This window comes from Streptopelia decaocto (assembly GCF_964273445.1).
Source record: "Streptopelia decaocto genome assembly, chromosome: 6".
Lineage (NCBI taxonomy): Eukaryota > Metazoa > Chordata > Aves > Columbiformes > Columbidae > Streptopelia > Streptopelia decaocto.
The window spans coordinates 66,073,390-66,098,858 of record NC_138660.1 but is presented as its reverse complement, the minus strand read 5'-3'; the positions used below and the strand labels follow the sequence as shown (position 1 = coordinate 66,098,858).

The following is a 25,469-nucleotide window of genomic DNA, read 5'->3' as shown; positions in this document are numbered from 1 at the left end:
AATGGCAAACATTTAGGTCCTTTCAGGTTTTTTCTGGCACTTTGCAATTGTGAGAGAAGCACCTGATGCTGCTGTGGACCTGTTGACTCCCTTCCCTTTTCCTGCCTTTTTCTAAGGGAAAAGTGAGTTTATTCATTTATGTTAATGGGTCCCATGGCAAAACTCAAATTCATTTCAGTACTACAGCACATGCTGAAGGGCCTAAAAACTATTTTTTAATTAATTTAATCTTGCTTCCCTCTCCTGGAGACAGAGACTGTTCTGCGTTGTGCCCTGAAGACTTCACAAACTCAAATTACGGGTATATCTAGTAAGCCTTTCAACTACTTTCTATTCTACATAGTTTATACTGCTTTTAGTTCAGCTTCCACTTAAAACAACACATATATGATCAGGCTTTATTATGCAAAAATAGTTCTTGCAAAGCGTGCCAATGCAGCCTTAGGACTGCGGGATGAGAACGTAAAACTCTGATGTTTAATTACTGGAGTAGAGGAGGTGTCGGGGATACTCCGTGCTGCGCCATCACCAATGATGGGGGTTCCTGCCCATCAACAGGGTGTGTAACAACGTCAATACTCAGCTCATAAGGACCAATAACTTCCCTCATCACTTAAAAAGCCAATTAACAGAAAGGCTGTCATGACATTGTCTGAAATGCCAAAAGCCTCAAATGTCATCATTTATATAAGCTTCCTTTTTTTTTTTGGTAAAAGAAATTTTTGAATTTTTGTTATATTGGTTGATGAAACTCTTGAAATTTATGAGACCAAGTCAAGGAACTACAGATTGTCCTTTTGGCCACAACTAATCAAATTAGAATAGAATTTTTTGCTGATTTCTCAGCTATAAATCTTCCCTATTTCCTTCGAGAGCAGCTCCCTGGATTGAGAACGGATAACGGTCAACCCCAATCCTTGTTGTTTTCATGACTTTTTATCAGAGAAAAAAAATCAGTGAGAGAAGCAAGAAATTATTTTCCTGGAACTGAAGGCAAGCAGTATTTCTACAGGAGTTAAGAATTCCTTCTCTTTCAAAAAGGCCTAAAATTATTGTGACTCGATGGGATGGAAACTTCTGAAGTGGGATGAAAAAGGTCTATTCTAGAAACATGGTTTCCATGGGAAAAGTTGGTGGTTCCCCATAGCAATGACTTGGCAACACCCCCCAGCCACGTTCACGGCTACAGGTACATGTGAATCAGAAAACAGCTGTTTACATTTTATATATATATATATATATATATATATTTGAACCAAAAGCATTTATTATTTTATTGTTCCGTACTTTTAGGATTTTTTTTGGCAGCCTTAATTCTGGCACCTTGACATCTCCTGAAGGTGAGAACGCTTATTTTTTCCTTATCCATACAGTCTCCCACGATCCCTGGTTTTAAATAACGGTTAATAGGTATTAAGGTGATTAGTGAAGTGAAATCATTAACTCCGGCAGGACTTACCTGCCCCAGCGCCTGGGACGGGGCTGCACCAGATGTTTCTTCTCCCATCCCACGTTGTAGCCAGGTCAGCCCACACAAAGCCGGACTCAAACTCAGGCCCAGCTTGCCCAGACCCGACTCATCAGTGTCGCATTCTGTCAGTAATTTTGAAGTGCTGGCTGATTCTGCACGTTTACGGCTCTTTTCTGTGGCTTGGGGCAACCTGCATTAATGTTTTTTTGGGGGGTTGTGCACAGGAATAAGAGTACAACTCTGTTTTCCCCACATTCTACTTCATCCAGGATAAGTACATCAAAACCCTCCCCATTTCCTGTATTTTTTCCAAAATAGGAACTCCCAGAAAGAATTTATATATATAAAAATACATATTTTTTTTTCTGTTCTAAATCCAACCCCTTATCTTCTCTTGGAATGGCAACTCGATTACGAACACTTATCTCACAGCAGGTAAAAACGTGAGAGATGAAATTTCTCCAGAACATGCTTTTGCAGGGATTATTTCAAATCATATCTGATTTATATATATATATATATATATTTAAAGCAACAACAAAAATCACTTTTAAGTGTTCCCAGCCAATAAATAAATTGTAAAACCCATCAGAGAGAAATGAACTTACGCAGGTCTGACTTCCCGCTGCTTCGCTTTCAAATGCAAAGCAAATATAATGTATGACTGTTCTGTTTCACTGGGTTTACTCTGTTTTGCACTAAACAGCAGCCGGCAAAGGGTCGCCAGAGGCTGGCGGGATTTTTGGGGTATGTGTATTTGGGCACCATTTATTACAGCAACACAGAACCAGTCCCTGGTGTCACCCCCAGCGTTATTGTACAACATGAGCGCAGGCTTGGTGTTTCATTGTTAGCCGCTAGTTCTTGATAACGCTAATCAATATACAATAACCAGGGGCAGAAATGGGCTCCCAGAGCTTGGGGGGTTCTCAGGAAGCCCCCAGGGAGATACATTTCTTTTTTGTTGAAGTCTCCAAGTGTTTTTCTAGAGTTGATTTGACACCAGTGTGAATGGGGCTTGCAGTGAATTTTGGACTAAACGATCTGTTGATGTGCTTGGGGTTTTGTCCATCAGTTTAAAGCAATGGGTTAATGGTATATTTTTTGTGGAATCCTGAACTGTGAAGGTCAGCTTGCCCAGTTACACAGGTAGATACACCCACGGTGAGATGAGAGGAATGGATTTAACTGGGACGAGAAGGTCTTGGGTGGTGTGAGCAAAACCTTCAGCACCATCAGCTTCCTCAACTTACCCGTCGGACGTCAGGGCCAGAACCTTCGGGGTGGGCGCGGGAGGCAGGAGACGGACAACAGGTGACGGGATCTGCAGCCTGAACTGGGAATTCTCTCGGCTTTTATGTGTTTTAATCAACCTCCACCTTGTTGGTTGCTATTTAACTGGCCAGCGGTGCCTGCGGCCCTGTTTAAGACCGGGCACCCTGGGGTGGCATCCGGCAAGTACAGAGCAAAGCGGAGTCCCTGCCCCGAAGAGAACATCACAGGAGCTGGTTTTTCTGGTGATTTAATCATCATATTGACAACTTTATCAAAAATTACAAAACTGATATTAAAAAAATCTCTAATTCTTAGTAAGACTAGAATGGGTTTTGTTTTTTTTTTTTTTTTTAAAAATAGAAAAGCACTTTTCTGCTACTGCTCTTCTGGAATTCTCACATTACAACCCTACATAGCAAAATACAAACTGTAGCTAAGAAAGGTAGCGGTGCTACGGTCATTCAGTCACCACGAGCCCTCTAATACCTCTACACCATCCAACTCAGGGATTCCAAAGGGTATCACATTGCTCAGAAACCTTCTGCAAAGCCTTAGGAAATACCTTTAAATTTTAACTCCTTTTTAACCCCTACAACCTTAGACTGTGAATATAACAGACCTGGGACATAAGAGGTGGGGTGTTCTTTTGAATTTTTTTGTCTTAAACTATGCGGATATTATTTTTGCAGCCAAACTTTTCCTGTCAGAAGTGAAAATAGGAAGAAAAGCCACTGAAATAAATGAAAATTGTTTGTTTGTTTTTATGGTGTTCACAAAACGCTCCATAATAGAAAGAGGAGTATTTCCTTTAATTTGAACGTCATCCGAATGACTCAACCACATTGTCACCCACTTCGCAAAAAGAGAGCATAATAAATAAATAAATAAATAGACAAGAATACGTAACACTTTACAGCCTCAAAGGATCGCGCGTTCCCTACCCTGCCCAGATAGCGATGGGCTTGACTCAGCCAGCTGCCTTTGGGCTGGTCGTGCCATATTAATGACAGATAGAGTGCTGTTCCACTTTCCGCAATGGAGTATATTTTTTTTTTACCTTTTAAATATAGGAATTCTCTCTGAAATTAGAAAGTAGGCAAAAAGTATTTTTTAAACTTTTCATTTTTAAGTCTTCTATTAGAAAAAATAGAGATTTATTCAACAAAAAATAATAAGGTAGAAAGAAGGGTTGGGCCTCCATCAAAAAAGTATATTATGCTTTAATGCAAAGAGAAAGAAATGGCTCTATGGGCAAAATTCAAGTACGAGTGACCAGTTTTTTAATCGTAAAGTAGGTGCAACATTTTTTTAAAATGTCACAACACCGCATGACCTGTAATGCTCACAATATTTACATTGACTGCTTACATGGAACCAGAAAAACTCTAAAAGAGAGAAAAAAAAGTCGGTATGGACTGAAACAAACTACTCCTAGCCCACAGCAACGCCATTAACCCAGGAAATCAAGTGCACTAAAATACTCTCCATAGTCTACTGATGTAAGTCTACAGCGGGGAGAAAGTACAAACCTAAGGAGCCCAAATGCCTAAAGAAGGGTCGGTCAATACAAACTCGGCTCTAGGACAGAAAGCAAAGGGAGAAAGAAAGGAGCTGGAGCCAGGCGCCCGCACACCTGCACACGCGGAACCGCCGAGTAAAGCCCGCGCTGGGAAACCCACGGCAGCGACACTCCACACGCACACAGCGACTCGGGAGCGGAACTACACCCCCCGCCGAAAAACAATCACAAAATGAAGTTTTTTAAAAATGAAGAAAATCGCTTACTTCACACGAGCTTGCGTGGAGGACGGTGGCGTCACGGAAAAGACAAATGAACCCCGCGGAAGGAAGGAGGGAGGGATCCAGGCGCCGGAGCTGGCGTAGCCCTCCTGATATCTGGGGCCGGAGGAGCGAGAGCCCTCGTGCCGAGGTGTGACAGCCCCAGTCACCCCGGGGGAGCCAAGGGTCCCCAGGACAGTCACGTCCTTACGAAGGAATTGGGGATGGAAGAGGAGGAACCAGCGGGATGCGGGCACTGGCTTCCCGGGACGCTGGTCACTGCCAGGGAGTCCAGAGTTGGGAATTCGGGGGGGGAAATAAAAAGAAAAGGGAAATCTGAGGTACGCGGTTGGTCCCAGCTGCCGAGGCCGCGGTTACGGACGCCACCGCGGCACCGGGAACGGTGAGCTCAGAGGTATTTTTGGGAAGCCTTGAAGACAGAGGATGCTGCTGCTTCCATCACCATCGCACCACCAGCAGTGTTAAAAAGATAAACGAAATAAAATGGAAATAATGTTTGTGCTACACTTCCGTTCATTAATTTTATAATGGCTCATAGCTTTAGACTTTTAAATCTGTAGTGTATTAATTTTTTCTACATATGTATCACATTTCTCACTTCATATAACATAAATAATTTGGTTAATAGATTTAACCTGCACATTTCAGCCACATTAATATATATAAGAATCTGTTAATGGTATAAATAATTCTTTTTAAATAAAATAAATCTGATATGTTACATAATACTGATAAAAATTACTGTTGCTAATAGTTTTGTAAGCCACCCTTGATTATTTGTCTCGATACCGCGGGCTGGACACTGGAATACCGACCCCAACTGCAATCAGTGCTGATCACACCAGCAGAGCGGGGCCTCTGCCCCTTCAAAGCGACCACGCTGCTTAATGACCTTAGATAATTTAAGCTAATAAACCTAGGGGGCTTGAGGGGTCAACGTTACGGGGGATAGAAAGTGTTTAATTTATCAGGTGGCTATGAAACTTTACCTACAGAAACGGCTGACTAAAATAGTCCGTCTACTTTTTTTGTTTGTTTGTTTTCTTCTTCTTTTTAATAAAATCTACAGCATTCTACTTGAAAAGTTAAGTAAATAAAAACGCAACCGGCAGTTGCAGCCTTTGAATTCGGAATTAAGAGCCGCGATCCCACACCCCGTTAGGAATCTGCGAGGGTCATTCCCAACACACACTGTCCATGGACACTCGGGGGCGTGAAGTGGATGCCATAATTAAGGTATTACATAATCATGCCTTCTCTCTGCTGTTAAATACAAAAACAGCATCTTTTACATTATCATATAAAAGCATTTAGGCTGTATTTTTATTTATCACTTTACACTGGTAGTCTCTTGTATGTGTACTCAATAGAAACCAAAGAATTTTGTACACTATTTTTTGTACAATAAAAGATAAAGTGTGCATTAGGTACGCTTGTACATGACAATATTGTACAATATTTACATTTCAGATATCACCATGAAATTCTGTATTATCTATATACACAATGAAAATTTCTCAGAAACATTTGGACTATTTCTTATAATCACAATTTTAGTATTATAGAAAAAAAAAATTCAGTAATCATCTGACATCGTTACTGCAACCATTCAAGATTTCTGATTGGCTTATCCAGCAACCGCTATCCCTCCTAATCATCAAAAATATTGTACCACTAATGCGCGTAGCACCCTGGGATGGTGTCTATCTGTCTTCATATAAATATTGATATAACCACGTCTATATCAATACCTACACACAGACTTATGTGCACGTTCAGTTTGATAAGTACTGGACCAGTAACAAGGACATTCAATGTTATCTAGAGATCTTCCTCCTCTTGGGTTTTGGAGGCTTCACTTGTCTGTCTCCCTGGGGGATTTGGTGGACCTAAAAATAAGTATATTTAACAGTTAGCAAAGAATATTGGTCAAAGTAACCAGCCAGTAATACATGAGTTACAGGATTGCTCGAGGTGCTGTTATAAAACCGTGCTTATTATCTTATGGAAACGCAAATTAAAAGGAACTTTGAGAACTTTGAGGCACTGGGGAGGAAAAGGTTGATGCTGCGGTCGGTGCATCTCAAACCTCTGCTGCCCTGGGGCTACAGGAGTTGTGAAACCGCATAATCGGCAACAAAACTGCAATTATGTCAAATTATTAGAGAGAAAACTTCATACATCATTGTGACCAGAGCGATAAAGTAGGTGGTGAGAAAACAGCGCTCACAAGTGGAAACCGGAGCGGTCAGACGCGGTTTGCGGCAGCATTGTTCAGGAACGAGCTGTGTTTGTGTAGGGAACAAGCTCTGTCTTCACCTCGCTATTGAAAGGAAATACTCATTCCGAGCTGAACACTGGGTTAATTTGAGCGTGGAGCTTTTGGTCGCGGGCAGCTCGGCAGCAGCGCAGGCGGGAGGCGCCGGTGGAATGTCACCCCCATGTGCCGGTGGAATGTCACCCCCATCTGCCGGTGGAATGTCACCCCCATGTGCCGGTGGAATGTCACCCCCATCTGCCGGTGGAATGTCACCCCCATCTGCCGGCGGAACGGCCGCGGTGCCGGGAAGGGGTTTGCAGCTCCCAGGCTGCAGCCGGGCAACGGCACAAACCCCAAATCGGGCACAATTCCCTCCTTGTGACCAGCCCATATTCCTCCAGACCGCTACATTCATTATGTGTTCACCTGCTCTTACCAATAACGCTTTAATTATCTGTTTTGCACGTGCTTTTCATTTAAAACGTAACTGATGTTTGAATAGTAGTGGTTAAAAAAACTGCAAGCGACTAAAAAGAGAACCAATGATTCCCTATGATTGTTTCTAAGAATCATAATCTTTATGGAAATAAACCCTGATCACCAGTTTTGTGACCAGATAATTAAAAGATAAATCAAGGCTGTGCAATGACACGCAGGCTGGCGCATCACAGAACTACCAGATCAGCAAATCCCATCGCAGCAGGTTCCCCTGAGCTCCTTTATATCGCAATAAAACGCACATCGCACAGTTTTTAGTGTTACTGGATTTATAGGTGAAAAACAAGGTCCGGTCCAAGGAGAGCGGGGTGGAGCGGACACGGGAGCTGCGTGTGCCAAACACATCCCCTGCGTTTATTTGGGACAGACCTGCAGACAGATCCTGCTGCACTTTTCCTTCCAAAGACAGGAGGACAACATGTTTTAAACCACAACTCAATCTCATTTTGGACAATTCCCAAGTTTAAACAAAAGACTTGATCTTGTTATGACTTATGACAGCCATTAAAGCTACTGAATAATTATTTAATATTTCTTGGTGGCTCTGAAACCAGCTCTAAGGCTGCAGTTCTGGGTACGTTTCCTTTTATGTAGCTCCAGCAGTTTCCCCAAAGTTTTACCACTTCTAAACTAGCCCATGTATGAGCATCTTCAGTACTGAGCGTTGAATGCCAGGAAAAAGACTTTCTCATATATTCAGGTGTTTTATAATTAATAATTTGAATAACTCCTATTATGAGAGGTTAGACATGCTGTGATAGACTTTTTTCATTTTAAAATGTGCTCCAATTGAATTACAGACATATATGAAAATGAACGTATTACATAAACCAAATTTTGTATTAGAAAGATACTGAGACGACACAGTAACAGTGTCAATATTTCAGAAAGAGCGCTGTTAGACTTGATATTTAAAATAATCTTACCTTACGTGGCAGTATCTTTCATTTCAGCTCAGGAAAGCTTTACTCGAAGAGTTTGACATTGGAAAGAATGATGCTTTTAAATGTGCTTTCACTGTCACGCCACTCAAACTGAAACACTAATGAGCCTGGTTTTGTGGCACTGGCCAGAGAAAACCCTTGTGATATGGGCAGGACTGGAACTGATCCCAATATTATCAGGCTGCATGAGTGACAGTATGTCCTTTGTAAAGTATAATGTAATTGAAATTCTACATATTTTCCTATTTTTCAGAATATTTGCAAAAGTTTTTTAATACAGGAGAAACAGTGAAAATTTCACATTCCTTAAGAAAACACAAACAACATTTATGTTAGAAAGCAGCCCAACCCAACGCCCCCATCATCGTCAACTGACGCACACGCAGAACCACAGGAAAAGCAGATTATTGCTAACGTGAAAAGAGACTTACATTCCCAGACATTTTGTCTAGTTCGCTCATGGCCTCGTGTATAGCAGCTTCTAAATGGTTATTTAGCTTTCCACTTCTAGGAAGAGAAAAATAATGCCATCAGTTCATTCTTAGTAGCAGAAGAAAACTTTCAAAAATTCATTATAAACACATTGGATATATTCAAGTAGCTGTAGAGCCTCCCAGGTTGTTACAGCACAAATCAAAATATCCAGGCGTGAGCTGCAAAGTTTTCCTCTTCCAAAGTTAAAGATCCCTTTTCACTTGACATAGCCAGAGGAAAACAAGTCATATCAGTCCTCAAAATTGTTGCTAGTTTTGCATGGAATGACAGCACATCAAGGGCAATGGTCAAGGTACGGAGATGACTTTCTTCTCCCAAACCAAAAGCGGCCCCAGGTCACGGGCAGCTCCGCGCACATCTGCTTTTACAGGGACATTTGGGATTTAACGTGTATTTCTTTAGGGAGGTTTCCCACTTGCACACCAGGTCACGCTTCTCTGTGTTCACATTGCAGATTTTCCAGCGAGCAAAGAGAACCTGAGCATGCGTTACTGCTGTTCATTGACAGCTTGTTGAGGATCTGTGCTTAAAATCAGATAGATATATATATATATTTATGTATATATGTATATATTTAGAGAGGCTGGTTCATTCATGCCTGCAGCTGAACAGGTACATTTAGAAGAGCAGTGAATGTGAAGAGAAATGGCTGAATATGGGATGAGCAAGAGATCATCCTGGAGATGAGAGGCGTTATGAGCATATACATATATATTTTTATATATATATATTCTCTGCAAAAAAACGAAGTGCGGTTATCCCTGCTTTGGAGCCGCAGCAGCGAGGGGAGGAGGAGGAGAGAAAGGAGGGACAACAATGGCAGCGAACAGCCCGTCCCACAGTGGCGAGGCCGCCGGGTCACTGGGACTGTCCCGCACAGGAGGAGACACTTTCTAAAATCTTCCCTTTTAATCCAGAAAGATCATCACATCAGCTGGGACACTCTTCCCCAGGACTTCAAGAGTCATAGCAACTAAACGCGCTGGCAAAAGGAAGAGCAGAGCTGCCACCCAGCCAGCTCCACGCTCCTTCCGTCCAGAGCTCAGCAGGATGACTGTCCCACCATGGGCACAGCCGGGAGAGCAAAGCCAGCACATCAGAGGGGCTGGTGTTCGTTACTCTGGTGACATGTTCCCTAAGAGCGTTTTGCATGGGGCAGCTGTGCTAAACCAGGGCATGGGTTGCACAAAAAAACTCAAAAATCAAAAAGCCTGACTGACCCGGCTGCACAAAGTGAAGAACCACAGGGCTGCAGGCGCTGATGGAGCTGCACGAGTTCATATAAGGCTTGGAATGGTAAAGGGGTTTTCTGCAATTTTAAAACTACATATCCTGTTGTAGTTTAAATCGACTGGAGAAATGATGAGGTAAACTGAAATAAAGATTCTCATACAAAGCCTGACGTCCAGCTGGGTTTCTGAACTGCTTGAGCTACATGGTTTGCGAACCCAAGCTTAAGCTATGCAACTTGGCCAAGTGAAGGCAGCCTTGGATTTTGTAAATAATGAACAAATATTGTTTAGTGGCAGCACAACTTCCTAGAAAGGTAACACAACTCCATTTACAACACAGCTATATTAATAACTGATATCATCACTGACCTGCATGTCATTTAGAAGCAGATTTCAGATGTCAAGTCACCTATATGTGATGCAAAGTTATTAAATCAACGTTGTGCTCTATCAGCAACCCACTCTCGTGGTACCTGTGAAATTATTGCTACTAGTCAAACCAGCCATTTGAAAGTATTTAAAATACAAATAACCATTTGAATTGTAGTCTCAAGACACTGCTGCCATGTCCATTGTCCTGTGACGATGATGATCAGCCCCGAGCAAATCAAAGTTTCCGCAGTGCCCATCACTGAAACGCCCGTTTACCGCAGACAAACACTGCAGCTAAAAACCTGAGACTTTGACATCAGAGGAACATGCACATCGGGTCTCTAGTGACCCAAAACAACCCGTGTACATCCCAATTTCTTGTCAAATTGCATCTAGAAGATTCTAGCACCAGTTTGTTCCTCTCATGAAAAAGCAGCTTATTATCTCTTAGAAAACCTCTCCTGGCCAACAGCTCTGGAGAAGGGTTTCAGTTCCTTCCCTTGGGGAGGATAACGAGTAACCTTTTGTCAGAAAGGTTCTCTTAATCCTCCTCTTCCCTACTCGGGCCTATTCAAATTTTACCAAATTGGCTCATCTCAATGAAGTCTGAGCACGTGCTGAGCTGAAGCTCCCTCTCCCCGTGGACACACCCCAGGTGTCACCTTGCTGGTGTCCCACCAGGAGAGAACAGAGACACTTAGACTGGGTCAGGATGGAGAATGACTGGGGCAGGAGGTTGGAAAGGTGGTGGCAGAGATGTTCTTCCCTTACTGGAGTCCTGGTCAACTCTGAGCACTGCTCATGTCCAAGAGGAGGGACGTCAGAGACGGAACTCCTCAGCTCTAGGAAGCCACCGCCCAAACGTCATTCTGAAAGAACTCGGGACGGATGGCGGAGGTGGGGACGGCAGGGATGGTAAATGGCACATCCCTGACAAAAGAGAAGGCAGGTGTGGGAAATGCCACACAGAGGAACCAGAAAGCACAGCAGAAGGAGACACTGGTGCTGGGTGTGACCCACGGAAGGTGCTGGGACAGGAGAACACTTGTGGACAGAGGAATACAGATAACTATGAAGCTTGGAGAGAACAAAGATTAGAGCAGACAAGGCTCTGCTAAGGGAAGACCGGGTCACCAGCAGATTGTCTTCTAGAGACCACGACCAGACGGGTGAGGAAACGGCCACACTGTGACCTGCTGGAAGCAGCAAGAGCCGGCTTGGAGAAGAACGGAGCGGTGAGACGGGATGGAACCAGCGAGGCTGGGACGGCTCAGCGCTTGGTTCCGACAAGGCCCGGAATAAACCCCAGGTTACGGATCCACCCCACGGCCTGGAGGTGACCCCAGCAAACACCTCATCACAGCTGCACACAACGCGCTGGATCCCACTGCGGGGGAGTCACAGAGATAACACTTGTGACTGTGCTGATCACATGTGCTACGGTGACTTTTTTGTTTTCTGTTGTCCTGTTTAGAAACCTGAGAAACTAAATAACAAACCATTTAAAAAACTTCAGGTTAGGTTAAGATTTACAATTCACAAATACTGGATTTAGGGTGCAACTCGATTACCTCCTTATTATGATACTGGTTTTAGCTTTGCACATATTTTTCATCTTTGATTTAGTTTTAATAATTTTATGTTTAATATATATTACAGGAGATGGAGTTAAGACTGTGCAGTGAAGGAGATTACTGCAGTAGTCCTGTGAGTAACATCTGGTGCCAAAATTGGGCAACATACGAGGGCTGAGAGACAAACTGTAGGAATGCAAAGGATAATTTCTGGGGTTAAGGTATCTGAACGTCATCTTGAGGACCTGGCCCATCACCCTGCTCTGCTGAAGACTCTGGACCTGTGTGATGCTCGTCTGCTCTGTCTCAACATCAATCTCTCCCGGGTTCCTTTACCCATGTCGTCTTCACTACAGAAGCGCTCAACTCGATGCCAGTACGTGATACGTGTACATGCTGAGTACTTACAGGGAGGAAATAGGAGTATTAGACATGTAGCAACTAGATCTAATGTTAAGTGTTTTAAAAAATCTGGACCTGTGTGTAACAAGATGCTACAGAGACACACACCAGGAAGACGACCATGGGAGAGAGAGAGAACTTTTTTGATGAATTTAACAACAGTACACAGGAAAAGGAGGAAGAGTCCAGGAAGAAGTAACAAACGATTTGAACTATGAAATAAGCACAAGTCGAAATATGGAGAAAAAACCTGTCTGGGGTATTTGTTTTCTCGTGTTTCCTTATGGGCAAGAGATGAGGCAGAGGCAGAAATGCCACAAAAAAAGGCGGCTGTGTTGAGCGGGTCTGCAGAGCAGCCTTGCAGTCTGCTAAACGCACAGATGCAAATCAGAGCATGGGAATTTTTCTTAAATTGCACTGTTTGTTAACAGCTCTTTACACTTGCTCCTGGGGTCACCTCGCTTCAGTCACCTATTTCGCTTCAGGGACACGAGCAAATAACTGGGGAGGTGCCAAAAGCCCTTTTCTGTTCTCCCCGCGTGCCCTCAAATGCCAGGAAGATATTTTGAGGACGATCTTGGAAAAAACAACCAGCGACATCGTCTCATTGGCATAAGAAGATATTTCTCTGAAGCGCCGCGTGCCATATAAATAGCAGAAAAGCTCACGCCTTAAAAGGAGCTGAAGACAAATAATTATTTAATTCCTTAAAGCCTGCGCTTATTGTGCTGAAGTATTGCAGCTGACTTTAAATTCTCCCACAAAGTGACACATTTTCACTGCCACGGTAAATAAGCAACAGCAACCCCAGCACAAATCCAAACCATTCTTGCTTTTCTATCCTTTCACAGCTGGCCAGGACGTTTTTCTCCTAAAGTCAACGCTTTCCTCTTTCTGTCTGTGCTGATGCTTCACGTCCTAACACTTACTGTTTCACAGTCTCTGTGTCCTTGTATATTTGTAAATAAAAGCTAAAAGGTAAGATAAAACCAAGCAGTTCATAGTGTCTGACACAAAGCTCTGGTTAAATACAGCCAGACCCCACAGATTCCAAAACGCTTCTCGGTAACGGGAAATAAAGGGAATTTATGTGAATAAACCTGTGCTGGGCCTGCAGAGCTGCCAGAGGGACAGCGGAGAGATAAAAGCTGCTTCGGTCACAGTAGTTTTGATAGAATAACTTTTTCTTCTGTAAATTAGAAATCCTACACTTGAAGGCTCTAACAAGCAGGCTGACATTTTACAAAGGCTACTGTAAATATCAGAAGATGCAATAAAAATGCAGATATCAAAGATCACAGATGATTATCATAAGCAACAGGAGGAATTCAGAAGATGAACTCTTCAGTGTGGTGGACCTGCTAACTCTCCAAAATAAGAGTCTTGGGCAGGAAAGGAATTTAATTAATCCGTTTCACGGGTAAATAAATGAGTTTTCCTTACTTTCTGTTCCTTTTCCGGGCTCGGCTGTAAGCTTCCAGACCTTCTGTTAGTGTCTTCAGCTTCTCCGGCTCCACCTGAGTGAAGGTATGAACACCAAACCACATTACCCAGACCTGCAATTATTAAACACCGCTTTTACTTTACTGCTAGACATGCATTAGTATGGAGCCTCATTTTTGCTGCATCCATAAGACACTAACCTTCCCAGCAAAGAATAAATTAATGTATGGCCATATAGGCCCCCTCACACATATATGTATAGAACTTCTCTACACGTCCACACCACTAGCAATAACAATACAAAAAACCAAAACCAGGAGACTTAAGAAAACAAAACTAAGAAGGAAAATACTATTTTTTAAGCCTTGTCTTTATATTATTAGCACTGCTGTTGAAATCCGATGTTTTGTACTCACATTTTACAAATGTATTTTACGCCTGGAATGCATTAAAACACCAAGTTGCCCAGTACACAATGTGATTTTTACAGATGGGGTCAACACAAAAGCGCTTCGTATCACCTCAGATTTTGGGGTAAAACATTTAAGGCCCCATTTCAGCGACGCTGCTGGTGCCATGGCCAAGTTCATTCCCGTCTCCGAAAAGCCACGGTCCGCGCTTAAGTTAAAAAGCTCAAGGCCTTAAACAGGATGAGCAGCTTTAGTTATGAGTTCTGAGTCTGAGTCTTAGCTAGAGCTCGGCTTAGCCAGCTGATCTATTGCTCCAGAGAAATGTCTTTTGAAGTTTCTTACTTAGGATGGTCTTTAGCGACTTGCCGAGTCGGGAATGAACTTGAGCACGTGCTCAACAGGGCTGCTGAGCTGGGATTGAAAATGCTTTAACTGGAACTTGACATTCTCCTGAAACCAAGCAGAATTATCACCTTTTAAACAACGTGTATATAAAGCACTGCGTATAATCGCTGGCACCGCTGGGTAGGTACCCGTCGGCACTCGGATAAACGACACAAACGTGAAAGAAAACTGATTATATCGTCCATATGATCTCATCATTTGCATTCTCAACACATTAGTCCACTTAACTCTGCTTGTTATTTTGATTTGGCTCAGTCATTTCTGCTTGTAAAAACAAGAAAAGGTATTGAAACACATCAATTTAAAGGAAACAAATGGACAGACTCCTTTTTCTTGGTCATTATTGCTACATTATGCTTGGCTTATTTTTTAATCTTTGCATAACTTAACAAGAACCTTATAATATTTCATTAAAAAGCACAGCTTGTATTCTGATACAAGGAAAATTAATTCAATAAATACAAATTTATTAAGCGGGCCTATATACAACCCAAGAAACAAATTTAAATGCAAATTCCCTTTAAATGCAGCCTTTCGATTACTAAATCATTTATCTTCACAACGAAACCGCATTTCAGACGTGACAACGTGAAGTTAATGAGTGAGCAAGTTGTCAAAACCTCGTGAAATAAGGCCTGATATAATAAATGTTTAGACCAAATTTCACACATCTTGAACTTACGCATCCGATAATGAAACTGGGGAATTAGTGGCGTTTCAGGAACTTAGAGGACAAGAGTCATTATTGATTAAAATCTGCAGATGCAGAGGCAGGAATTCTATTTTCATTAAATAGATTCAATTATGCCGCAGCCGGCAGCACTTTTCCCTTAAAACCATACCTACTGTTCACGTATAGGGCAAATACTTCAAATATTTCCAGACTTTGGCAACATACAAAACAGGAAACTTATATTTTTCAAGCTGAACAGAATTAAAGAGCAATAACATGAACATCTCGATCCTTTACCATGGAAATTTTGCTACGTGTCAGAGTTGTCGTGAATGCCAAATTGTACATCATCCATATCCATGAGATATATATATATATATGTGTATACAAGGAACAAACTTTGTGAAGGGTTGTATATACCTGCCATGAGATACGGAAGAAAATTCAATGCAAAATATTTTTACGAAGAGCTGATATGTCTGGGTGACAAGGGACTTAAGTGACAAAAAGGAATCGGTAGCATCATTTTGTTAATATAACACCGTATTGGAAGCAACTCTAACGGATATATTGGCATTAAGAATATAATCCGCCTTCATTTACAATAAGCCATTACAACACTAAATAATACATACAAAGGGGATTTCCAGGCCAGTGATGAATCACACCTATTGTCATCGGTAGAACTATAAAAGCTGCGTTGAAACAACCTGATTTAATCGATGGCAAGTCCTGTTGCCAACAACCCTTGCCCCATAGGAACCCCCATGGAACGCGCTAATGACAGCAACTGCTCCTCACGTAAACCCTCGGACTGTTGCTCTCAAAACCTTGTTCCCGCTTAGGTGATTTGTATAATAATCAAGTTAATTAGTTAATGAAATACACATTGTCTGTGTTGGGATGCACGCAGCTCCAGGCTTGCAGACATTGCTGCTGCTACCCCTGCACTTCCCTTGGGGTCTGATTTAATTTTCCAGCCCCAAAAGGCGGCGGTCACGAGGAAGCGAAGGTGCCGCGTTGCTCTCTTCTCCTCGTACGGAAACACCGTTCTAGCTGCTCTTCAAACAGAAGCGTTATTACACTTAATACCCAAGTCTTTTAAATGGAAACAAAAATCAAATTATGCACGATATAAAGAACAGACAATATACAAAGTACCGGGAAATCCCAACAGCATAGCACAACTCATCTTCCAATATAGGTTAACATTTGATTATACAAATACTTTAAAAGAAGTTTTAAGAAAGCTCTGCAGAAAATACAATTTTCAGAACCAGTGCTTGTGACCCCCAGCATGGAGCGGGACCTTCCGGGCTGTTCTGAAGAGCAGAATTGCTGAAGACCATTTGTTTCCAGTGTTGTTTCTTTTTGGTTTTCAAGGGTTTTTGTTGCTCCTTTCCTTTCCTTTCCTTTCCTTTCCTTTCCTTTCCTTTCCTTTCCTTTCCTTTCCTTTCCTTTCCTTTCCTTTCCTTTCCTTTCCTTTCCTTTCCTTTCCTTTCCTTTCCTTTCCTTTCCTTTCCTTTCCCTTCCCTTCCCTTCCTTTCCTTTCCTTTCCTTTCCTTTCCTTTCCTTTCCTTCCTTTCCTTTCCTTTCCTTTCCTTTCCTTTCCTTTCCTTTCCTTTCCTTTCCTTTCCTTTCCTTTCCTTTCCTTTCCTTTCCTTTCCTTTCCTTTCCTTTCCTTTCCTTTCCTTTCCTTTCCTTTCCTTTCCTTTCCTTTCCTTTCCTTTCCTTTCCTTTCCTTTCTTTCTTCCCTTCCCCTTCCCCTTCCCCTTCCCCTTCCCCTTCCCCTTCCCCTTCCCCTTCCCCTTCCCCTTCCCCTTCCCCTTTCCTTCTTTTCCCCTTTCCTTTCCCTTTCCCCTTTCTTTCCCTTTCCCTTTCCCTTTCCCTTTCCCTTTCCCTTTCCCTTTCCCTTTCCCTTTCCCTTCCCTTCCCCTTCCCCTTTCCTCTCCTTTCCCCGAAGCCCATGGCTGTACAAGGTGCTATAGGAGTGTTTGAACACGTATACATTGTCACCATACATGGGCGTTCCTGCCTATTTTCACCCCAAACCAGAACTATCAGCCGGCACATCCCCATCTCCACCTCTTGCATATTCTTGCATCCCACCTTTCAACCTCAACTCCCGACCTTCGGGACAGTCGTTCACTCTCTACTTCTTCATTGGCAAAAATCAGATATCCTTTTTTTATTTGGAATTTCAAATGATGAGCTGAGGCGATCCATTCCGGGAGGCTTCCCGATGAAGAGCTTGGCACAGTCTCTCCTGCTGCCTCCATGAGCGCCTCGGCAGCACGTACAGCAACGTATGGATTTCCACACAGCAACGTATGGATTTCCACAGTCTGCTTCCCCCTCCTTTGTGCTCCAGTATACAATAAAATCCGTGCCACTGCATGTAATATCACACAATGCTCGTATCACGTATGTACATGGCACAAAATGAAAGGTGGCAGGTTTGCACAAAAGCAACTCTATATTCTGGTGTCCACGAACCGGGGAGGAAACTTATAAAATTGCTAAGGAATACAAATAAAACAATGTCACAACTTTACAGAAGTTATAAAAAATATGCTCTTAAATTGTACCAAGACAGTCATATAGATATGGATACACAGTTTTGTGAAGTTAATACATAAATGCATACTTGGAATGTACGGGCAGTGTAATGACTGTATTCCTAATTCACCCAGGACGGTAATACTGCACACCTCCTCATTTTCCTGATGTGTTTAATCTTTTATAGTCTGTGGCCTCTCTCGTTTGCCTGTCCTTTATAAACTGAATTGTAATTTGGGGACTTAACCTTTATAGGGAACAAACTTAAGCATTCAAATATTGTTACTAAAGTACAGTGATTTCTCTAAAGTAAATACTTTTGTTACTCAGACTCTTTGAAACCTTTGTGACCGAGAAGATCAACAAAGAAACCATCTGTGAAGAGAGACTAAAGCTCTCTTGAAGTTGGGTTGAAACCATTCTGGCCAAGCATCGTACCAGGTATTTCCAGCACCGATGACTCTAAGACCTGTTGCCGTGCTTGGGGAACTTCCACTTGCCCGTGGGGCTCAGGTAACCCTGCGATCACGGCCGTAAGACCAGCGGTGGTTGCACCAGAGACACCAATTGCAGCTCCAGAAGGTCCTGAGCTGGTCCCTGGTGGTGCAGGAGGAGCCCTGTACCTGCTGCTGGCCAAATTTGGGGAAAACAAACACTTTGGTCCAACTCACTATCTCCGCTTTGTGTTTCTATGACTCTGGTGTGCAACATCCCCAGCAGGTATATGGGGAAAAAGGCATCATTTTAAAGTGATCTGATTTGTGTCAGAGGTAAAATGTGATTTCATTAGCCCTTTCCTTTCTGCTTGCATATTTTGAAAATCTGCATTTTCTAACCCAGCACTTAGCATATGGAAGAGGTGAAATATTTTCTAAGAACTACAAAAATATGTTATACAAGTAACGGAGATCAGAATTTGAAATATTTATCTTAATAAAATAACCAATAACTCCTTGATAACTGTGTTTTCTGTGTATTCTCCAACAAGCATGTGATTTGTCGCCAAAAAGAGAATGGATTTTACTACGAAAGAACGAACTGGAACGTGTTCCTCACTACTAAAAGATGGTCAAAACCTCCTTTCCAGGTGAAAACGGGCACACATTTCCTCTTGAAGAGCGTATGCGTCCATCACCAAACTGTTACTTATTACAGACCCCTCCATCTGATTCGATCACTTTTCAACACTTTCGGTTATCTCCACATCAGGTTCTTTGGACACAGCCAGAATTCCAACTAAATACACCACATAAGTTATACATTTTTTTTGTTAAGAACATTTTTTCTGTAGCAAGTCTTTTCTGCACAAACCAGTAAAGCATAATCAGGCCAAAATACAATCTGTTTCAAGGCACTGGTAGAAGTTAGATAACTACGGGAAAACCTCAGTTCTGCGAGCTATAGTTATGATGAAAAGCAATTTGTACTACCAAAATAAGAGACAAAGAAAAACAAAGAACGGACTGAGATAGGTTTGAGAAAAATTGGCATGGGCATAGGTACATGTGTGGATAGAGAGATATATAGATATGTGCGTATATATAGAAATATACCTTCCCCTCCTCAGCGTTCTGTTGACATGAATTGTGAACTTCTTCCTCTCTGACTAGTTTCCCAGGCCATGAAGTCAGTCCTTTGATTTGGCCCCAGACCAAGTCGCCAACGTTAAACGTCCTCGGCCTGTAATGGATCAGCTCGTTGGAAGAAGGGGAGTCGGGGTTCCTTAGGTCATCTTCACTACTGATGCTTTTAGCATCCGAAGGGCTAGGCACACACCCGTTAATGCTTTTGGCATTAAAATCTCCATTGTAATGGATGTAGTCTTTCACTAACGAACTTTCCAAGCTGTTTGAGGAACTTGGAGACTGCTCTTCCAGAACCAGGTCTTGTTTGGAAGTGTTCAGCAACTCCCCAAACCCCCTGTTCTGCTGAGGCCTGTTTCCGTTGATGTGTGCACATCGTTCCACAGTGTTCTCCAGTCTTTCCTTAAAACTCATCATAGTTCTTTTGTAATTGTTATACCTGAAATTCTCCTCCAACATTTTCTCACTCTGACAGTTTCGCTGTGACAACAGTATCTGATGCTGCTCACCTTGCAACAGCGGCAGCGTGGAGATGTTATTGGGCCTTTCGTGACAGGGGCTGCTATGGATGTGGGTAGAGTGCTCTAGAAACTCATCGCATTTCCACCTATTTATCTCACTGACAGGACTTTGCTCCCCTTCCCACTGTTTTTTGGGCGTGTTACAACTTGTTGATTTGTAATATTCATACCCATCCCCTTCGCTGGAATTTTTACCGTGCTCTGAATTCTTCAGCACTCGCGGTCCTCTCGCGTTCCTTATCCTACCTTCGTGATCAGAAACGGCGACGTTTCTTCCGTGGATTACCGCGCTGACAGCACTGGAGAGATTTAACGGGTCGCCAATTGAGGCTGTGAAGGCACTCATGGCACTCAACGCTGGAATGGGACTCATCTGCGTGGTACTGCTAACGGCGGTGGTGATTACCACTTGCATTCCTTTGCTCGCAGCATCTACAACCGCTTTGTAGATGGCGTCCACCGCCGTATCGCCCTGAGCAGCGATGCTGAGGTTGTCCTTCGCCTGTTGTCCGAGAGATGGTTCAGTTCTTTGCTGCAAATCACAAGATGTTTCTTGGAAAGGAGGAAGCATAGTGCCGGAGCTCTCAGGAACCGGGGCCATTCCCATCTGTGTGATCATCCTCTTGTTCAGGACAGCAGCGTCTTCCTGCATTCTCACCTGCAAAGAGCGGAGGAAAAGATGCAAAATGCTATTCTGCCTCAAGTTCCTTTTCAATAGACAAACTTTGTTTCATTTTAATAAAAAAAAAAAAGAGGATGGCCAGGGTGATTATTTGTTACAGTACGTAATGTTGTGTTGGTTATATATCAGTTATGAATTGTAATGCTGGACAAGCTAGACAGAAAACAAAACCCCCGTCATCTAGAGGAAAACAAAACCACTGGCTGTCGGGCTTTGCCTCACGGATCAAAACAGACGCCTTGCATGAAACAATACAACCTAGCAGGCACTGCTGAGGCTACATGACCGTCTCTTTCAGAGCATTTTCAGGGGTTTCCTCTCCTCATTGAAGTAGAGCACCCTCCTTTTACCTCTCAAGACCTAAACAGCTCCACCAAGGTCAGTATTTTGGTTCTCAACCATTCTCTTTTGCTCCTTCCCAGACCCTAATTTTGCTTCTTTCCTCCCTACCGACTGTTCTTCTGGGCTCGTTGTCTGATCCTCATTCAATTTCTGGACTACAGACCCATCACTCTGTCCTTCTATTTTTCCCCTTTCCGTTACGTGCTTCTCTCACGGGATCTTTTTGTACTTCAGCCCCTTGTCCCCCCCCTGCATCCCTTTGCACTGCAGCTGTCATGCCGGGCACTGCCACGCTAAACCGTAACCTTCAGATTAAAGAAAACCTGCTTTTGATACTTCTTGTCACAGACGTAGGCAGTGAAGACGATGTCAATAATAGTGCTACAACAAAACACTGTAAAAAACAAGGGCAAATCATTTCTAAAAGCTCCTTTGAATACTTATTATTACTATGCATATAACTGAGAATCTGAAGCAAAAACTAGTGATGAATCTACGAGAATTCATTCAGAACTGGAGAGAGGTAACAGGCAGGCAGAGGACTGTGATTTTGCACCAGCAGCGAAACATCTACGCTGAGAAAATGACACGTCACCTGTATCTTAAAGGGTAAAAGCCCTTTCTGGCGCTCCCCGCAGGCTTCTGCCTTCACGTCTGCAGCAAGCACCGCACTACTGAATGAGAGCAAATACGCACTGTAACTCTGCTTTTATTACTTATTTTGGTTGCTATGCTTCCTGCCAGCGTTAGTACAACAGTTCAACTTGCATTAGGAAGAATCGTCTATTCAGGTGGACATTTTTGCTCAGTTTGTCATTGTATTTTCATTCTAATGCCTGTTTTCTTCAGTCTGTACAACCCACATCACAGCCAGCTCCTCAACAGCACTGGGAATATAAAAGGACCGGTACATACAGCCACCTATAATCATTTATTAAGTTTCTAATTACTGTAAAGTGGTCTGAATATTCATTTCTCATCACTGAATCATTTCACTGGTCTAAACGGGAATTTATGATCATTTCTGTGGAACAGAAAACAACTTTGCTAAAAATGTATAATAATTGTCAGAACATACATAGCGTATTGTTTTCCAATACATGCAGCATAATGACTCTTTCTACACCAAATTTCTAAGGAAGAAGGTATAAAATTTCAGTAACAAATGGTACTGATTTGCAAAATCTGACAACTACTGCAAGAGGCAAGCGGTTGTATATACCATATTGTTTTAATCACTCGGGAAAAAATAAATCAGACTCTGGAGGATATAATTTTACCTACTGGAAGTTGCGTATTTGTTTGAATATTGATTTCGTTTTGCTTTCTACCTGGAAATTTTGGAACAGACACGCCATGGGGTTGGGGTTGTTGGCTGGGCCAGGAATTGGGGGCTGGCCCGGAAAACTCTGCATGTTCTGATAGCCCTGGAGAAGGTGCTGCTGCTGCTGCTGATTCGCAGGGAACATCTGATTGTTGTTTAATAGCGACTGGAGATGACTCAGCTGATGGTTATTCAACGTAGTGTTTATAGATGACATGTCACCTGGAATTCAAACACAGGGAAACACAAGTCAGGAGAGTTTTTAACACTCCGGAGGAATTTCCTTGACTCTAATTTTAAGTGCCTGCTAAACAAATGCTGTAAAACAACACTTCTCCCATCAGTCTCCTAAGGAACGGTCCTCAAGGCATGTGCCCCCTACTCTTTGTTCCTTTATTTCTCTGGTTTGCTTCTTTTGCCTCTATCTGGGCCCTTTCTAAAGGTTTCTGACACGGCTGCTCTTGGGACAACCCAGTACAGCAGGAGGATATTTGGTTGCAAAGGGCGACTGTGTCCAGCAGGGCTGGGCTGGGGACGGGGAGCGGGGCACAAAATCAGTTTTAAAAGCCACAAAACTAGTTTGTCATTAACTACGCAAACGAGCTGAGGCTTTCTGGAGAAACATTTCACATTCCAGAGAAACAACTGTATTAACATCTTGTATTACACGAAAATCTTACTTTATGTGAAAATTCTAGTTCTAGTAAAAGAAATACGCTGGTGAACGTGACTTTAAAATGATAAAGTTTAAAAGCATATCCATTTTCTAGGATTTTTTTTTAAATTTAAAAGCTCACATTGTTGTTAACGTTTCCATTTGCAGAATCATTGGTTAGTTGTATGTGACATGGCAAATGTAAAGTTGAGTTCATGATAGCCACTTAGTAGGGAAGTATGGGGTAATAAGTTAAAATCTGATCTTTGCCACTATTTAACTCCTCTTACTAGTCCATCTATTAAACTACGTAGTCCAAACACCAGGAGTACTAACTATAGTACCTATTCTTGGTAAAATCATCAAAACAGCCAGGGAGAAAACACTTGTATTTCATGGCTTTTTAATCACTTGTTTTAGAATGTAGGTGTTTGTTAAGTGAGACACCCTGCGTTTCTAAACTACAAGCTAAGGTAAAAAAGAGATAGATGAGAAAATAGAAATACACACTAAAGGGCTTGAAGGGCAACATTCCTCCTTGGACTGGTGCAAGGACCCACCTTAAGTGCTCTATGGGTTATTTTTCGGGGATTGTGCTCCCAGTTTGGGCACCTGTGATTTGTTTGGAAAGAGGCACTTGGCCATTTTTCCACTTTTCCCCTCCTGCACAGCTACTCGTACTAACCCTGTGATGCCACACGCGCTGCAAACGAAGCAGTGCAGACGAACACTGCAAATGGAACACTGCAAACGAAGCAGTGCAAACGAACACTGCAAACGAAGCAGTGCAGATGGAACACTGCAAACGGAACACTGCAAACGAAGCACCGCACCCCAGGTGCACCTGTGCTTCTACTACTTAAAAAATGAGCCAAGTCCAATCGCTTACAGAATGTTAAGGTGTACATAGTATGTCCAGGTGGCATCAGAATTAAGGATGGAATATAAAATAGTTTCCAAAACCGGTATGAAATGTTACTGAATTTAATTAGGGGTTGGACTAGATGACCTTTGAAGGTCCCTTCCAACCCAAACTATTCTCTGATTCTAAATTAGAATGTATTTTAGATTTCTTACAACAACCCTTGTGTTTTTCCTCAATAAACAAGCTGTACCATACAAAATCCTTACAAAAAAAATAAGTGTGATAAAGCGGAGTATTAAAGAATAGAACCTAGAATGCAAAATTGCCCCTCCCCAACCCTCTTATATTTTTTTTTTCCTTTTATATCTGTGAAGAAATCGAACTTACCAAGCAGACCTGTCCCCAGCAGAGGGTTAAGTAGCTGTGGCACCACAGAGTTACTGTTGAGTTTAGCTGGACCGGCTGCGTTCCCAGCATTATTAGATATGTTCAGCAATGTTTCTGCCATGGACACCACTGCTGTCCCACCACCCAGGGTGGACACCGACAGTGCTGCCACTGCGGAGGATGTAGTGGTTGTGGTGGTGGTTGCTGGGGAGGAGGTGGCTATGGAAACCTCTGGATGATGAGCGGTGGTGCCCGACGCAGAGTTCAGGACACCTCCCACCAGTTGGGGGTTCAAGGCCATTAATGCTGAGGCCCCCGAAACGGCCGGGAGGAGCAGGGGGTTAGAAGTAGTGTCAGAGCCCGCAAAGCTGGGGAGAGGGTTGCCCAAGGGGTTGGGGACAAGGGTCTCCACCCTGCTGCTGTCTGCCTGGTTGCCGGGCAGATGGTCGGGAGGGGCCGGCATCTGCGGGACGGAGGGCAAAGGGTTATTCTGCTGCTGTAAGAGGTCTGAGATGGCGAGGTTGAAGGATGGTAGGGGAAGCATGGCAGCTGCTTGGGCTTGGTTCTGAAGGAGGGTTGCTAGAAGCTGAAAGTGGACAGGCTGTAATACCTGCCCGTCCACATCACTGGAGAGAAAAGCTAAAGCAGCATTTACATTCGGGTTGAGAAAACCTAAAGGGTTGAGGTTGACCTCAGACTTGCCTTCTCCTGCTGAAGGCTGTAGTATATTTAATAGATTCTGGTTTAGGAGATGTTGCTGATTCACTGGCAAAGAGATAGGTAGAGAATTGAGGAGGTTTTGATTCAAAGAATGTGGAAGATTGTTGTTTGAAGAGCTGTTCTGCGGAAAATGAAGCGAGTGTTCGTGGCCAGCAAAGGGGAAGTCGCTCCCGACGGGCAGCTGGCTCTGAAGCGCGTTCCCAGCCGCCGTAGTGACGATGACGCCGTCCTGAAGCACAGATGTTGTCTTGGTGATGGCAGGTTGGCTGGTGCCAGCTATGGCTATTGATGATGATGGTCCTGAACCCCCTGCAACGCCAAAGAACAAAACTGTTAACAGGATATTGCCTCTTAGGAGACAATGTTATGAAGTAACATGGTTAATCCAAAACACTCATGTTTGGTGCCCACGCGCAGGAGCATCCGCACTTGAGTATTTTTAAAATATGAATGAATCTGCCACCAGCCGCTTCCGACACTCGTGCTGTGCTGCAGCCACCAGAAATTGTTTAACTCTACATAAGTATTTCCCTTTCATTTCTCTGTGTGGGGACATAATAGGATTTAATTCATCGCA

The 25,469-nt window shown here is 43.0% G+C and overlaps 1 protein-coding gene across 8 annotated transcripts in view; it reads right to left on the bottom strand.

Annotated features, from left to right (window-relative positions):
* Positions 1-2,977: 2,977 nt before the first annotated feature.
* The window catches only part of MBD5 (methyl-CpG binding domain protein 5), a 127,965-nt gene continuing 105,473 nt past the window's right edge, over positions 2,978-25,469 (bottom strand). For 4 of the 8 annotated variants that reach the window (XM_082057239.1, XM_082057240.1, XM_082057241.1 and 1 more), the window contains 6 exons: positions 24,173-25,201; positions 22,273-22,487; positions 19,367-20,575; positions 13,767-13,879; positions 8,680-8,755; positions 2,978-6,435 (listed from right to left, as the gene is read on the bottom strand). In XM_082057239.1, coding sequence (XP_081913365.1) covers positions 6,364-6,435; positions 8,680-8,755; positions 13,767-13,879; positions 19,367-20,575; positions 22,273-22,487; positions 24,173-25,201 — 2,714 coding nt within the window. In that variant the 3' untranslated portion in view covers positions 2,978-6,363. The other 4 variants (XM_082057242.1, XM_082057244.1, XM_082057245.1 and 1 more) reach the window with 4 other exon arrangements.